Source organism: Solanum tuberosum, unplaced genomic scaffold (genome assembly GCF_000226075.1).
Source record: "Solanum tuberosum cultivar DM 1-3 516 R44 unplaced genomic scaffold, SolTub_3.0 scf00015, whole genome shotgun sequence".
Classification (NCBI taxonomy): Eukaryota; Viridiplantae; Streptophyta; class Magnoliopsida; order Solanales; family Solanaceae; genus Solanum; species Solanum tuberosum.
The window spans coordinates 2,676,417-2,691,152 of record NW_006238941.1 but is presented as its reverse complement, the minus strand read 5'-3'; the positions used below and the strand labels follow the sequence as shown (position 1 = coordinate 2,691,152).

The following is a 14,736-nucleotide window of genomic DNA, read 5'->3' as shown; positions in this document are numbered from 1 at the left end:
CCCCCCCCCCCAAAAAAAAAAAAAAAAAAAAAAACCAAAAAAATAAATAAATTTCAAAACCATTTTTGAAAGAACTTTTACCTCTTAACCCCTACCCTCTCCCTCCACCCCGCAAAAACACTATTTCGGAAAAATCAATTTAAAAAACAAAGTAACTGTTTTTAAAAAAAAATTCAAATTATTATAAATTTATTTTTTACGCCATTCCTAACCTAGTCACCGGCCACCCCTGTCAATTTTTTTTCTAAAAAATAATTATATTTGAAAAAATATTTCAATTTTTTAAAGTATCATTTTTTACATCATCTCTATCCCAGCCACACCCTCATCACCCCCCCCCCAACAACATCCCGTCAATTATTTTTTTTAAAAATATGTTTTTAAAAAATATTTCAGGGTCGAAAGTTTGGGTTAGGTCCTGGGTTAGATTTTGAAACGATCGTCGGGGTCGTGTCCTAGTTAGGGTGTCAGGGTTGGGTCCTAAATTGATTATCGGGTTAGAAATTTTTTTCCTAAAGAATATTTTCTAATCTCAAACCAAAATAAAAAAATATATTCTGAAAAATGTTTTTCATTCACCAACCAAACATTAAAAAATATTTTTTAGAAAATATTTTCTACTCACCAACCAAAATGAAAAAATAAATTAAAAATCAGCTTATTTTCTAAGAAAACATTTTTCAGGAAAACACTTTGCATGAAAAACATTTTCCTTCTTCGTGCCAAACACACCCATAATGTTTAGACATGTTGTATTATTTTCCCTAATCTAGAGAATGAAACTAAAGAAAAGGAGGATACATAGTAGAGTTATTATTTTTATTCAATTAATAAAATAAAGGGTAAAAGTTTGATTGGTCACTAAGAACATTTATTAATTTTGGCCTATTTAAATTTGGCCCATGCCCCAAGTGTGCACATTTCACCTATTCATTCAATAATATAAAAAGTACATATCACCCAATATATCTAATTATTTCCTATGTAATATTTTCATAATATAAATTTTTAATTTTTAATTTTAGTGTATAATTTTTGTTACAAAAACTTAATTTTTGTATATATATTATTCTTTTTTTTTATAAAATATAAGTTAATTTTGGTGTATAAAAAATGTTACATGATATATTAACTTCATATATTATATTGCACAACATGATGGTCGAGAATGAGCGTGAACTTTTTGCACCAATTCAAAATTTATGGGATGATCCAACTTCAATGGTAGAAATACCTAGATGAAAATTATCGATTTGAAGTTGGTCTTCACTAAAATGATGTTGACACAATTTTAATGTAAAATTTGATGTTATGAATTGAAGATAACTTTACTAATAGCACGGTTTAAAAAATAATAAAAATCATCTATTGTAATAAAAGCTTTTAGAAACATTTCGAATGATTAATGAAGAAAAAATATTTTAAGTGAATAAAATAAATTTGATAGGTCACTAAAAACATTTACTGTGCAACTTTAATTTGACTTTGACTTTGTCAAAACTAAGATTCGGGAAAGATTTACGGGGGCTTGCTGACAGGCTCTACGAGTAGACCGCGGCACGAACGACAATTTATAACGGTGTCACATTGTGACAGAAAACTACTATTCTCCTCATGTGATGTCGGCAGATATTTAAGAAAAATAAAATTTTAAACTTTGTAATTAAAGGGGAAAAGGGTTTAAAAATACGTTAATTTTGATTGAAAATGTTATTACGATATCAAATTTTATGAAGGATTTTTTATTCCTCTGTACTATTTAATAATGTATTTTAAAAGTATATATGTGTCACATGGACACATTATTATTTATAATGTGCAATATTTATGATGTCCACGGGAACACATATATACCTTTAAAATATACTATTAAATAGTGCAGGGGTAAAACATCATTCATAAGTTTGATATCGTAACAATAATTTCGATCAAAATTAAAATATTTTTCAAATTTTTTTTTCTAATTAAAATAATTTTTAAATATTTATGTGGCCATAAATTATTTTTGAGAATAGAATATTAATTTTAAAATTAACTTGTTTTCATAGAAATAAATAAAATTGAATAAAATAGAAATTTTAAAATTGATAAAAAGTTTTTTTTCATTTGAATGAAATTGGAATATAATCAAATTTCATTACGGATATTAAAAAAAACTTAATTTTCCATTGGAAAATACATACCTTGCCAGTAATTCTTAAGATGGTGGTGAGTAGTCAACTCCATGGTCTTAATATAGAGCTTTGAGAAAGCATCTGGACTAACAAAATAATACAACATCTTCCTCAAATGTTTAGCTTCATCCCCATGACTATTAGTCAAACTCTTCCCAAGCAGCTGTTTCACAGAAGTTGGCCACCAAGCTGTGACCAATTTATTATGGTTTCCAAACAAAAACTTGTTTGCTGCAGGACCACACAATACCACCATTTTTGCACCCATTATTGATGTCTTGAAAACTTCAGATTCATACTTATCCATTCTGTCCTGAACAAATTTCTCCGACTTTCCCTCCCGGTTTAATCGGAGAAACTCCAGAGTTTCTCCGATTAATGGCCATCCGTAGCGGCCGGGAGGAAGATTTGATGACGACTTTCTTCTTTTTTTGAGGAGATGATTGAAAAAGAATACGAAAGATACAAAAAGGATTAGGTACACTGTTAATGTCATCGCTTTTTCCCTTTCAATAATTTTAGCATTGACACACCCTTATAAATAGATAGAGATATTTAATTTTTGGCATATAATTAAGTGTAAAAATAGAAATCGTCATAGCGTGTGCTTAGCAGTCTAGGGGTGTGCATTCGATTTTTCGGTTTGGTTTTGCACTATTTGGTTTGAATTTTTCGGTTTTTGATTTTGTAAAAGTGTAACCCAATTCGATCCAAAATAAATTTGGTTTGGCTTAGTTTCCTCTATTCGATTAGGCTTTTTTCGGTTTGGTTATTTGGTTATGTTAATAATTAATAACATAACCAAAGTAATAATATTAAATCTCTTAAATATACTTTCTAATATAAATCATAAGTAAAACTTAAAACACAATACTTATAAGTATACTTATTATAGATGTTCTAACATAAAATATAAATGTAATCATCATGAAAGACAATAACAAAAAAGGACAAAAGTGGTTAACTCCAACTTAATTCTAAACCTAAGCATTATATATATATAAATTCAGTTTTTTCGGTTTTTTGGTTTTTATTTTTTAAAATCCGAAACCAAACCAGAAAACCAAACAAAGTAATTTATTAATCCGAAAAATTAAAAAACCAATCCAAATAAAAATTCGGTTTGATTTGATTTGGTTATTCGGTTTAATCCGAATAGTGCACACCCCTACTTAGCATGACGGAAAAAAAATAATATGCTCATCTTATCAGTGGTCGACTCACGCTTTTTCATAAAAGGCAACACATATATAGAAATAAACACATTAACTAATCGAAAAAATTTCAACATTTTATATATATATATATATATATATATATATATTTTCTCATTTTTTTCTGTCAAATAAGAGATCCTTGTCCCCAAGCTGGCTCCTCCCTGACTTCTTAAGTATATGTTAGTCAAAGGTTTGGGAAATATTATTTACACTTCTGATGTTTGTAATTGTATAAATTCGTTATTTCAAATTTATACAAAAATAACTGAATTATACAAATGTACCTATGCATTATACAAACATGCGAATTATACAAACAAGACAACTTAAACTATTGTATTTACAAAATATAGCTACAAAGCATAATTAAGTTTATTATAGTGGATATTTGCGAAATTTCCCCAAAAATAATGCATATGCCTTAGGCCCCCAATTTTTTACCAAAAATAAATTACATGTTAAATTTTTTTTATAGAAAAAATTAATTATTTATAATTAAAAATATATATATATTATGATATGTATTATATTATTTTTGTTAACTCATTATAATTTATTAACTTATTACTTATAGAATTATGTTAACAATTCATATAATGATTGTCTTAGTAAAAAGATGTTTTTCATCGTAAAATTGATAAAAAATCTTACCTTTAATATAATTGGAAGAATTTTTTCAAAGAAATTAGTTATAATAAAAATTAAGTAATAATTTGCATCTTAAAAGTGTAAGAACAATAAATTTTAAATTCACATGAAATTTATTTAGATTTTTAGGCCTCTAACAAAAATTTTCGCTTTAGGCCTCTGTTTATGTGAAGCCGTCCCTGACCTTGTCCCCACACCCCACTCTTGACCCCACCAATTCCTATGTAACGACTTGTTCCCGTCGTTATAGAGAAGCCAATGGGGAAATAATTTGGGCCAAAAAACTTTTGAGTAGTAACTTGAAAAATTGTAGTCTAGTCCAGATTTGGACAAAATCTGAGTCAGGTGAAGTCTAGGGAAATCTGGTAATGAATGGGGGAATCTATTTATGAACTTGATCACGTGACTAGATAGCTAACACGTTAAAGAATCCGTACAACTTTACGGAATTGAATTCGGGCGAGTAAAACTCCCGAAACTGATCTTAGCGTGAAAGGGTAGTTTTTGAACGTCATGGGTCGAAGGTGTGTTGTGAAATGGGGGCTTGGAACTCAAATTACGAGGTTCTGTCTCCGTGTAAGCCGCTATGGCAGAATTATTGCCGTTGTGGCGGGATGGGGTCCGTCGTAGTGGCTTAGTCGCGAATTAAGTCGGGGAAAAGTCCCAATTTCGTTATTTTTCTGCAAATTTTGTTCTTAAGAGTTAGGAGACGACCCAGTACGAGTTCTTGACTTTCCACGACTTTTGGTGCTAAAGGTAAGGATTTTACTCCCCTAATCCGTTTTTCGATTCGTATAACTTAGATTCTTGGTTAATTATTATTGTGGGAGGGTTTTGGCTTGAAATTGATGGTGGAAAATGCCCTAGCTGCACATTAGGATCATGGGTTTGGTCTTGGGTAATTGAGTTGTTATAATCCGGGTAATTTGACCTTAAATTATTGATCCTTGCGCTATATTAATTATTTTTAGACCACGAACAAGCAGAAAGAATCTGGAAAGGGAAGATTCAAGTGACTTATGGGGATTCAAGCTTGGTTTCAAGGTAGGTGATGGTTTGATTTCATGTTTGTGTGATGTATGTTAGTAATTGCTTCATTGTAATGCATGTATGTATGCGAATGAAACACTATTGGTCAAACCAAATGAATTGTGTATGAATGAACAAATGTCTGCCATGATTCAACACTTGATTGTATGATTGCGAGTATGTACATTATAAGTGTGAATGTGATTGTGGTTATGTTGAATGAAGTGGGTGTCATGTTTCGACTCACTAACTAAGATCGAGTGTCACGTTCTGACACATATATTGGAGCGGGTGTCACGTTCCAACACATTAATTGGGATTAGGTGTCACATTTCGACACACTAACAGTTTGGGTATAGGTTGCATGAGAGGACCATTGAATTGTCATATGTGCTTGTTATTGAGAATGTGGAATTGTACATTTCTCCTGAAATGATAACCAATTCTTAAATATATTCTGTACATGTCATGATTACTATGTTGTGACTTCTTATATATGTTTCGCTTACTGGAATAACCGTGTGATCCTACCAGTACACTGTGGTTGTGTACTGATACTGCACTTGCTCGTTCTTTGTTATGCAGGAAATCTTCAGGCAGCTATTGATAGACCTCAGCTAGGAGATTAGTGATCGAGACCGGATTTCAAGGGTGAGCCAGTTCTTTCAGGCTGCCATGGAGTCCTTCCTATTGTTTAGTCCATTTCTTTTGGACTTAGACTATTTAGATGGTTCTTATGTTTTTTTGGGGTTGTACCCATTTTTCTTAGACTTGTTGCATTTTAGATGTTTTGGTACAATGACTTTCAGGTTATAGGGGTTAAACTTTCGCATTAGTTTGGTTAGTTAATTATTCAAACCTTTAGGGCTCGTTTGGTGTGAGGGATTAGAAATAATAGTGATGGGATAAGGAAATAATGATGGGATAAAAAAAAATCATGTTGTTTGGTTGGCAAGTCCGGGATAACTTATCCCGGGATTAATAATTAGTACCGAGATAAGTTATCCCTCCCCATGGGTGGTATAGTAATCCCGGGATAACTTATCCCGAGATAAAATAGGTAAATGACAAATATGTCCCTTTAAATCCTTTTTATACATCATTTTTTACAATTATACATATTTTTCTATTAAAAAATTATACTATATAAATATAATTTTTATTTATGAATTTATTTGACTAATTCTTATGTTTATTTTATTTTGATTTCTCATAAATTTTCTTCTCTTTAATAAACTTAAGAGGGAAGTTCTATTTTTAAGCTAAATAAGAAAAAAGTTATATTTTTAAATACACATGGTACTTATCATGGGAATACATAAACAAAAATATTTAAGTTAAATAAAATAAAAGTTTTATTTTAAAAAATGAATAACTAAAGCTCACTAAGAAATATTTAAAAAGTTTAAATAAAGTGAAGGGTAATTTTGTAAACAAACAACTTGTTCTTAAAATTTATCAATATATATTATTGTGAATATAACAAACCAAACACTAAATAAGAAATAATCCCACGACAACTTATCCCATCATAACTAATCCCAACATAACTTATCCCAACATAACTCATATTCAAACCAAACGACCCCTTAGAGTTTATGAGAACTCTATATAATCTCTGGATTTAAACCTGCTTCCCTATCTTTAAATGTCTATTTTGTTCGTTAACTTGGCTAGAGGGGTTGCAGTAATGATTCTCCCATCGGAGGGTTAGTGTGGGTGTCAATCACGATGGTTTGGGTCGTGACAAAGTTTGTATCAGAGCCCTAGGTTTGTTGATCTCATTATACCAAAACGAGTCTAGTAGAGTCTTGCAGAACGGTACTGAGACTTCTGTACTTTTCTTCGAGAGGTTACAGGACTTTAGTAAATCTTTTTTTTTTACTATTTTCGTGCTATGAATTGATTCCAATTGATATACGGTGATCCAAATTAGTATCTAATCTTCTTCCTTCTTCTGTTCGCAGATGGTTAACACTCGTTTCAACGACGTCAGGTCTGTAGCTCTCGTAAATGAGCCCGTTGAGCAATCCGCAACAAGAGGCTACGGTAGAGGCATGAATAGATGAAGAGCAAGGGGTAGAGACGAGTGATGTAATTTTCACAAGAAGAATCACAATAAACAGCGGAAAACAAGAAGGATAGAAGAAGAGACATAAGAAGAGGAACAATTGGCAACTAAAGGATGTATTAAATCCTAAAATCTCCAATTACAATCCCTAAAACAAGCACCTAGTCAAGATAAATAGATAGACACACAAAGAGGAAACAAAAAGCAATCAAAGGGTATATTCAACCCAATGACCTCGATCCGTTAATCCTACAATAGCACCTACCTTTTACGAAGACCTCATGGGAATCGGTATCCCAAGCAACCCTCGTTTCTAAACATTGTTCAACAAAAGCTTACCAAGCTTTCAACACTCACACAAGGAGTTAAATTTATCATTCATCAATATTCAAAATAGTCTAACCTTAAAATGAACCCCTAAAGGCCTATTTATAGTTTTAGGCATTATTACATAGTTGAGCCCAAAAGTGACCCAAAATGGGCGAGCCAAGTCGGGCTCGCATAATGGCTCGGCGATGCGCCCAATAGGTTCGGCGAGGAACTCTGCTCCTTGCCTTGGCTGGGAAGCTACTGGAACTTTGGGCGGTCTAGGAACCATCGCCCAATCCACTTGGCGATGCGCCAATGGTCTTCAGCTCGCCTAGTGAGCAAATTTTCCCTTTGTAGCTCCTTGGGCAGTTGGTGATCTTGGGAACCCTCGCCAAAAGGGTTTTGGCGAGTCGCTGAAGTGTTCTCCAACTCACCGAATGGAGCACATTCTTCACTTGCTCCTCCTCGCTTCGTTAGGCCTCCCACGCTCCAAGCTATCATCCAAGCATTGTGTTGCCTAATTGGGAGCTCCTTCAAGGCATTGAACTCCCTCCTTGGCATCCATACATGCCAAACAGCCTCCATCTTTGTGAACACTCCATCAAAGCATTGAAGTTCATGAATGGATAGCCTTGATGTAATCCATTTTACATCATTCTCCCCTTCTCGAAAAGGATTCTTCCTCGAATCCATTCCTTGCAAAATCATAGGGGAAGCAAACAAGAACAAGATCCTCATGGCATGAGGGTTAGCGTTAGCAATAACAATTTCATCAACATGCCAAGGAAGCACAAACTTAACATATAACCAAGCATCACAAATATCAACCAAGGGTTTGTAACCCATCAAAACAGTAGATACTTGGCTAAGTAAGAAACATTGACAAAGGGGTAGAGTGTAGGAACCAATACATTTAAAAAACCTCATATGTAATCCCTCATTGGTTCCACATTCAAACAAGCACAAGACCTCCCTTATGTCAAGTAGCACATAAACATCCTCAAAACTAAGTGCAAAGGCATAAACAAAGTTAACCCAAATTAAGATTCCATCCAATGCACTAGCTAACTTCAAGAATATAGTTATTCCCAATTCATGTGCGTAGTCAAATATAATAGTATTCCCCACACAACTCGGCAAACAAACCTCATTCAAGCACATAGGATCAAGTAATAACACCAAGTAAAAATCACATGAAAGAAAAAAGGGTGTTACTACCATACCTATCACAATTTAGACCAACACCGAGGTCAAATGGGAAGGAAAAATATAGCATCGAGTCAAGGACACTCTCATTTGCCCCATTGATTCCACTATTAACATAAAATCCACACAAACATGAGTGTCATCATATGCAAATAGATAATAGAGAAAGGTGTCATGCTCACTAAGGACATCTAAGTGTTCTCATATGTAAGATCACAACTAGGTTCAAGGATCCTAGCACACATCACTTTACAAGAAGGAACACACAAAGACTTCATGGAAAATTTAAAATAAACTTCACCTTCTCTCAACAAAGAGCTCCTACCCCCATAAAATGTACGATTGACAAGATCATACTCAAAGCATGAGTAAAGAAAAGGGCTTAGGAAACTACCCTTCCCCATACACAATATAGGTTCCTCAATCGGATTGTAAACCCTCAAGAAGAATCAATTCGGTCATCAATAGGATCAACTAGTGTATCCACATTCTCAACAAGCACATTATCAACACATGGTAAAGAATCAATAGGCTCACATAAAGACAAGCTAACATTCACACTTTGTTCATTTGCAATGGTAAAAGTGTTAAGATTAGCTATTGTACCTTGATGCCCGCAAGAAAGATCTTTTTTACCTTGGATGTTAGAACATTCCATTAGTGCATCCATCACACCTTCGACTATAGGCTCTTTGGCTGGAACTTGTGTTCCTCCATTCATTACGCTTGTACCTACATAAGAATCCTTACCAAGTGAAGGATGAACAGAAATGTTAGATTGAGATTGTTGTAACCCTCTCACTTCACTCCTCTCAACCTCTCATTTTTCCACTCTAAGGTTAACACCTTTGCTTTCCCTTACTCCTCTCAATCTTTTGTCTCTCACTTTTCACCTTAGGAGGAGGAAATAGATGTGTTCTCCAATGATCCACAACACACTTGTACCTGTTTTGCTCGTTTGGGACCCTATGTTCAGTAAGCCAATTGGCTCCCAAACTTAAGTGACAAGAAGCCATAGGCATTATATCACACCAAACCTCCTCATAGTATTTACCGTGTGTGAAAGAGACTTTTATCCCTTCGGTAACCTTACATCCCTCCAAGGTGTATGGATAAGTCCTGTGTAGTCGAGGTAACCCCAAGTAGGATACCACCTCTGGAGTGATGTAGTTTAGATTGTACCCATCATCGAGGACAAGGTCAAGTCCCAAAGCCCCACAAATTCCAACCTTTGTCCTAAGAACTAGTCTTATTGGATCGACATTGAAAAGCTTGATGTACCCTTTTGGCACATACTTGAACCTCATCAGCCTCTTCAATTCTTCCCATGTCAATGGGTGGGTATTTCCTTGAAGTGTGCATAGCCTTTCCTCTTGAGTCCACCAACCCAATGCAAGACCCTTCAAATGAGAGAGGGCATACAAGGGTCGCTCTGGACCTCTCAAATCATGGCGTTGGAAAATCTACTCACATTGCCACTCCCAATCAAGATATGCTTCTGGATCACGTCTTTCTTCAAAGATAGGAAATCAATCCTTTTGGTACCGAGACCCTTGACACATTCCATATCATAGTCACATGGGTCTGAGGCAATTGAGGACATACTACCTTATAACTCCTTTGTACCTATAAAATGACAACTCACAAAAACAACAAACAACGTTAGCGTTAGTAAAATGAACTCACAATCGCTCGTGTTTACACATCTTTGATTACCTCTCAAATTGGCGCGACTAATGTTGAAGATTTCTTATACTCAGTTGATCACAAAGTCTCGATTCTACTCTTGGTCAAAATATATTTTTATTTCAAGAAGAACAGACGACTCAATTAAAGCAAACGGACTTGAGTCAAGAATTAACTACGAAGTAAAACGAAAAAGCATAAAAAGAAAAGCACTAACAAAGAAGTGAATTCAAGAACCAATAGTCAACAAGTAGAGTAATTACGAGTTGAAAATCAGTTAAGGATTCTTGACAATGAACGAGAATCAGAAGAAAGAAACTAGAAATTAGAACTTGAGAATAAAGGGTCATAACATGAGCTTCCGATCGCCAAATACACTGTTTTCTTCGCCTAACGTGAAGTTCAGCTCGCCAACTTGAAGATTGACTCGCCGAACGGACAAGGAAACTCGGCGATCTGGGTGGAAGTTCGGTGATGCGCCGAATGGATTCGGCGACCAGGGCTTAGCTCGCCGAAATTTCCAGTATCTTCACCAAAGGGAGGTCCAACTCGGGGACCTAGCTGCCCAAAGGGCGAGGCGCCAAGTGGAATGGGCGATCCAAGTCGGGATTTGCCAAAATTCCTCAAGCTGCAATTGCAAGGCTCCGAAAATTTAACCTTGGTGGTCCCCCCTTCTTCCTTGGCCCTTTGTATTTACCCTTTTTTGGTAAATTCTCTTTTTACAAACACTTTAACACTTTATCTTTCTTCCTTTTTGGAATCAAACACTTTCTTTTTCAAATATTTCCTTCTTGAAGATTTGAATGTTGTTCAAGAACTTCAAGAACACTATGAAGACCCAAAATAAAACCCCGAAGATTTTTAGCTCAGAATTTCATGAAACTTTAGGTGAATGCTCTCCTTGATATAGGGAACAAACCCCAATACTTTTTAGCACTCAATTCCTTGCCAAAACTTTTAGATTTCAAAACCCACTTCGTCTTCTTCAAAGCTTTTTCAACCAACAAAGGTGGAAACTTCAATAGTGAACCAAACCCTTTCAAATCTCAGCCCTAGACTTGAAATGGGTTAGAGAACACTAATCTAACCATGGAAACTCCAAAGAAGACTCAAATCAACACCCGTTTCAGAATTTCTTCAAAAATAAGTTGAACACTTTTTTTTGTTTTCGTAACAAACCCCAAGACTAGAATCGTAGGAACGTATCTAGACTCAACTCTGATACCAAATGATATAATTCTCACAAGAAGAATCACAATAAACAGCGAAAAACAAGAAAGATAGAAGAAGAGATACAAGAAAAGGAACAATTGGCAAATAAAGGATGTATTAAATCCTAAAACCTCCAATTACAATCCCTAAACAAGTACCTAATCAAGATAAATATATAGACACACAAAGAGGAAACAAAAAGCAATCAAAGGGTATATTAAACCCAATGACCTCGATCCATTAATCCTACAATAGCACCTACCTCTTACGAAGACCTCAAGGGAATCGGTATCCCAAGCAACTCTCATTTCTAAACAATGTTCAACAAAAGATTACCAAGATAGGATTTAAATTTATCATTCATCAATATTCAATGTAGTCTAACCTTAAAATGAACCCCTAAAGGCCTATTTATAGTTTTATGCATTATTACATAAATGGTCTCAAAAGTGACCCGAAATGGGCCAATGGAAGAGACAAGTCGGGCTCGCCTAATGGCTCGGCGATGCACCCAATAGGTTCGGCGAGGAACTCTGCTCCTTGCCTTGGATGGGAAGCTACTGGAACTTTGGGCGGTCTGGGAACCATCGCCTAATCCACTTGGCGATGCACCAATGGTCTTCAGCTCACCTAGTGAGCATATTTCCCCTTTGTAGCTCCTTGGGCAGTTGGCGATCTTGGGAACCCTCGCCAAAGGGTTTTGGCGAGTCGTCGAAGTGTTCTCCAGCTCGTCGAATGGAGCACATTCTTCACTTGCTCCTCCTCGCTTCATTAGGCCTCCCACGCTCCAAGCTATCATCCAAGCATGGTGTTGCCCAACTGACAGCTCCTTCAAGGCATTGAACTCTCTCCTTGGCATCCATACATACCAAACAGCCTCCATCCTTGTGAACACTCTATCAAAGCATTGAAGTTTATGAATGGATAGCCTTGACGTAATCTATTTTACATCACCGAGGAAGGGTAGCACCCGCTAGGGTGGAACTCCGGTTGAGAATGCTCTCAGAAATGAGGTTCCTCCTGCGCATCCCGTAGTGGTAGAGGATTATGTGGAGGTTGAGAATGAGGAGTAGGTATAGGCTGAGACTACAAGTATTCCTCCCTTAGAACCAATGTTAGCTCAATGAATTTTGACTTTTCTGAAAGGATTGGTTGGTCCTGGAGTTCTTCCCACAGTTCAAGCAACTCAAACTCCCGCCAACCCCCTTTTGCTGTTATGATTCACAAAGTGGGTGGAACAGTAGGCACTGATGCCTTTTTCCGTCCCCTATTGGGTCATGTTATGATTGGTAATGAGCATGAAATCTTGACTAAGTTGCTGAAGCTAAAGCCGCCAGTGTTCCAGGGTTCTTAGAGTGAGGACGCCTATGAGTTTATTTTGGATTGTTATGAGAGGCAGCACAAGTTAGGTATTGTACACCAACATGGGGTAGAGTTCATGACCTTCCAGCTTCAGGGTGAGGGTAAGTAGTGGTGGAGGGCCTATGTGGAATGCATATCGTCAGTTTTACCCGCACTAACTTGGACACAGTTTCATGCTCTATTTCTGGAAAAATATGTACCCCGTACTTTGAGGGATCGTAAGAAGGATGAGTTCATGGCTTTGGAGCAGGGTGGTATGTCTGTAGCTGCTTATGAGGCTAAGTTCCATGCCTTGTCTAGATATTCTACACAATTGGTAACTACATACGAGGAAAAGATTCATTTATTTATGAAAGGATTGAACCCCGAACATTAGGTATTGTCTGTTTACATGACTTCTGGAGGAAAAAGCTTTAATGAGGTGACCGACTTTGTGAAGAAAGTAGAGGGAGTTAGACATGATGGGCACACTAAGGCTTTGGCTAAGAAAGCCAAGAGCACATGTAACTTTCAGGGTTCTTACTTCAGAGGTTCAGGTAGGTCGACGCTAGCAGGTCAGCCGATTCAGTCCGCCATGCCCTCTTCTACAAGTAGTTACCCGGTAACTCCACAACATAATTTTATTCAGGATAGCCAGGGAGTCGCGTCTTCGGCTAGCGGCAGATCGTCTTTTGATCGTACATGCTATAATTATGGGGAACCTGGACACATGAGGAGAGATTATCCCCAACCACGCATGTTGGACCCCGCGCAGCAACAGACTAGAGCAATGGTACCCGCGAGCAATAATAATAATGGTAGAGGACGTTCACAAGGTGGGTGGGGAGGAAATTAGCGAGGTCGTAGAGGTCGGGGTAATGGTAATGCAGGCAGGGGAGTAGCTCAACCAGGAAAGGAGGTTTCCCGTCAAGATGGAATGGCTTAGTTTTATGCCTTTCATGGAAAAACCGAGGCAGAGACATCTGATGCACTGATCACATGCACTATTCTTGTCTGTGACCGGATGGCTAATGTGATGTTTGATCCGGGTTCTACTTTTTTATACGTGTCAGTTCAGTTTTCCTTGGGATTTGATGCGGTTTGTGATGTACTTGATGCCCCCATCCATGTTTCTAGCCCAGTTGGAGAGTCTGTCATAGTCACCCATGTTTATCGTGCTTGCTCTGTTATGTTTATGGGTTTCCAAACTTGGGCTGATTTTGTTATTTTGGATATGATTGACTTTGATATAATCTTAGGCATGACTTGGTTGTCCCCATATTATGATGTGTTAAATTGTAACACTAAGTCTGTGACTCTAGAGATTTCGGGTTGGAAAAAGTTAGAGTGGGAGGGGGTGTACAAGCCTAAGCTAGCTAAGGTCATATCTTCCATTCGAGCTAGGAAATTGGTGGGGAAGGGGTGTTTAGCATATTTATCTCATATTCGGGATGTTAAGGTAGAGCCTCCCTCTATTGAGTTTATTCCTGTGGTGTCGGAATTTAGAGAAGTGGTTCCTACTGATTTTCCTAGTATGCCTCTGGATAGAGATATAGATTTCTACATTGATTTGGAAACTGGTACCCGTCCCATCTCCATTCCTCTTTATCGCATGGCTCCGGCGGAGTTAAGAGAGCTTAAGTCCCAAATTCAGGAACTTCTTGATAAAGGCTTCATTCATACTATTGCTTCCTCGTGGGGTGCCCTTGTCTTGTTTGTTAAAAAAAATGATGGTAGTATGAAGATGTGCATAGACTACCGACAGTTGAATAGGGTCACCATTCGAAATAAGTATCTATTACCTCAAATATATGATATTTTTGACCAGTTGCAAGGTGCATCA

General features: G+C 36.5%; 1 protein-coding gene across 2 annotated transcripts in view; it reads right to left on the bottom strand.

The window, feature by feature from the left end:
* LOC102593623 (beta-amyrin 28-oxidase-like) overlaps window positions 1-2,712 on the bottom strand; it is a 5,519-nt gene extending 2,807 nt beyond the window's left edge. Inside the window, exon 1 of one of the 2 annotated variants that reach the window (XM_006340017.2) lies at window positions 2,184-2,712. In XM_006340017.2, the coding sequence (XP_006340079.1) occupies window positions 2,184-2,670 (487 nt within the window). In that variant the 5' untranslated portion in view covers window positions 2,671-2,712. The remainder of the gene's footprint in view (window positions 1-2,183) is intronic. The other variant, XM_006340018.2, reaches the window with a different exon arrangement.
* Between the last annotated feature and the right edge of the window lie 12,024 nt (window positions 2,713-14,736).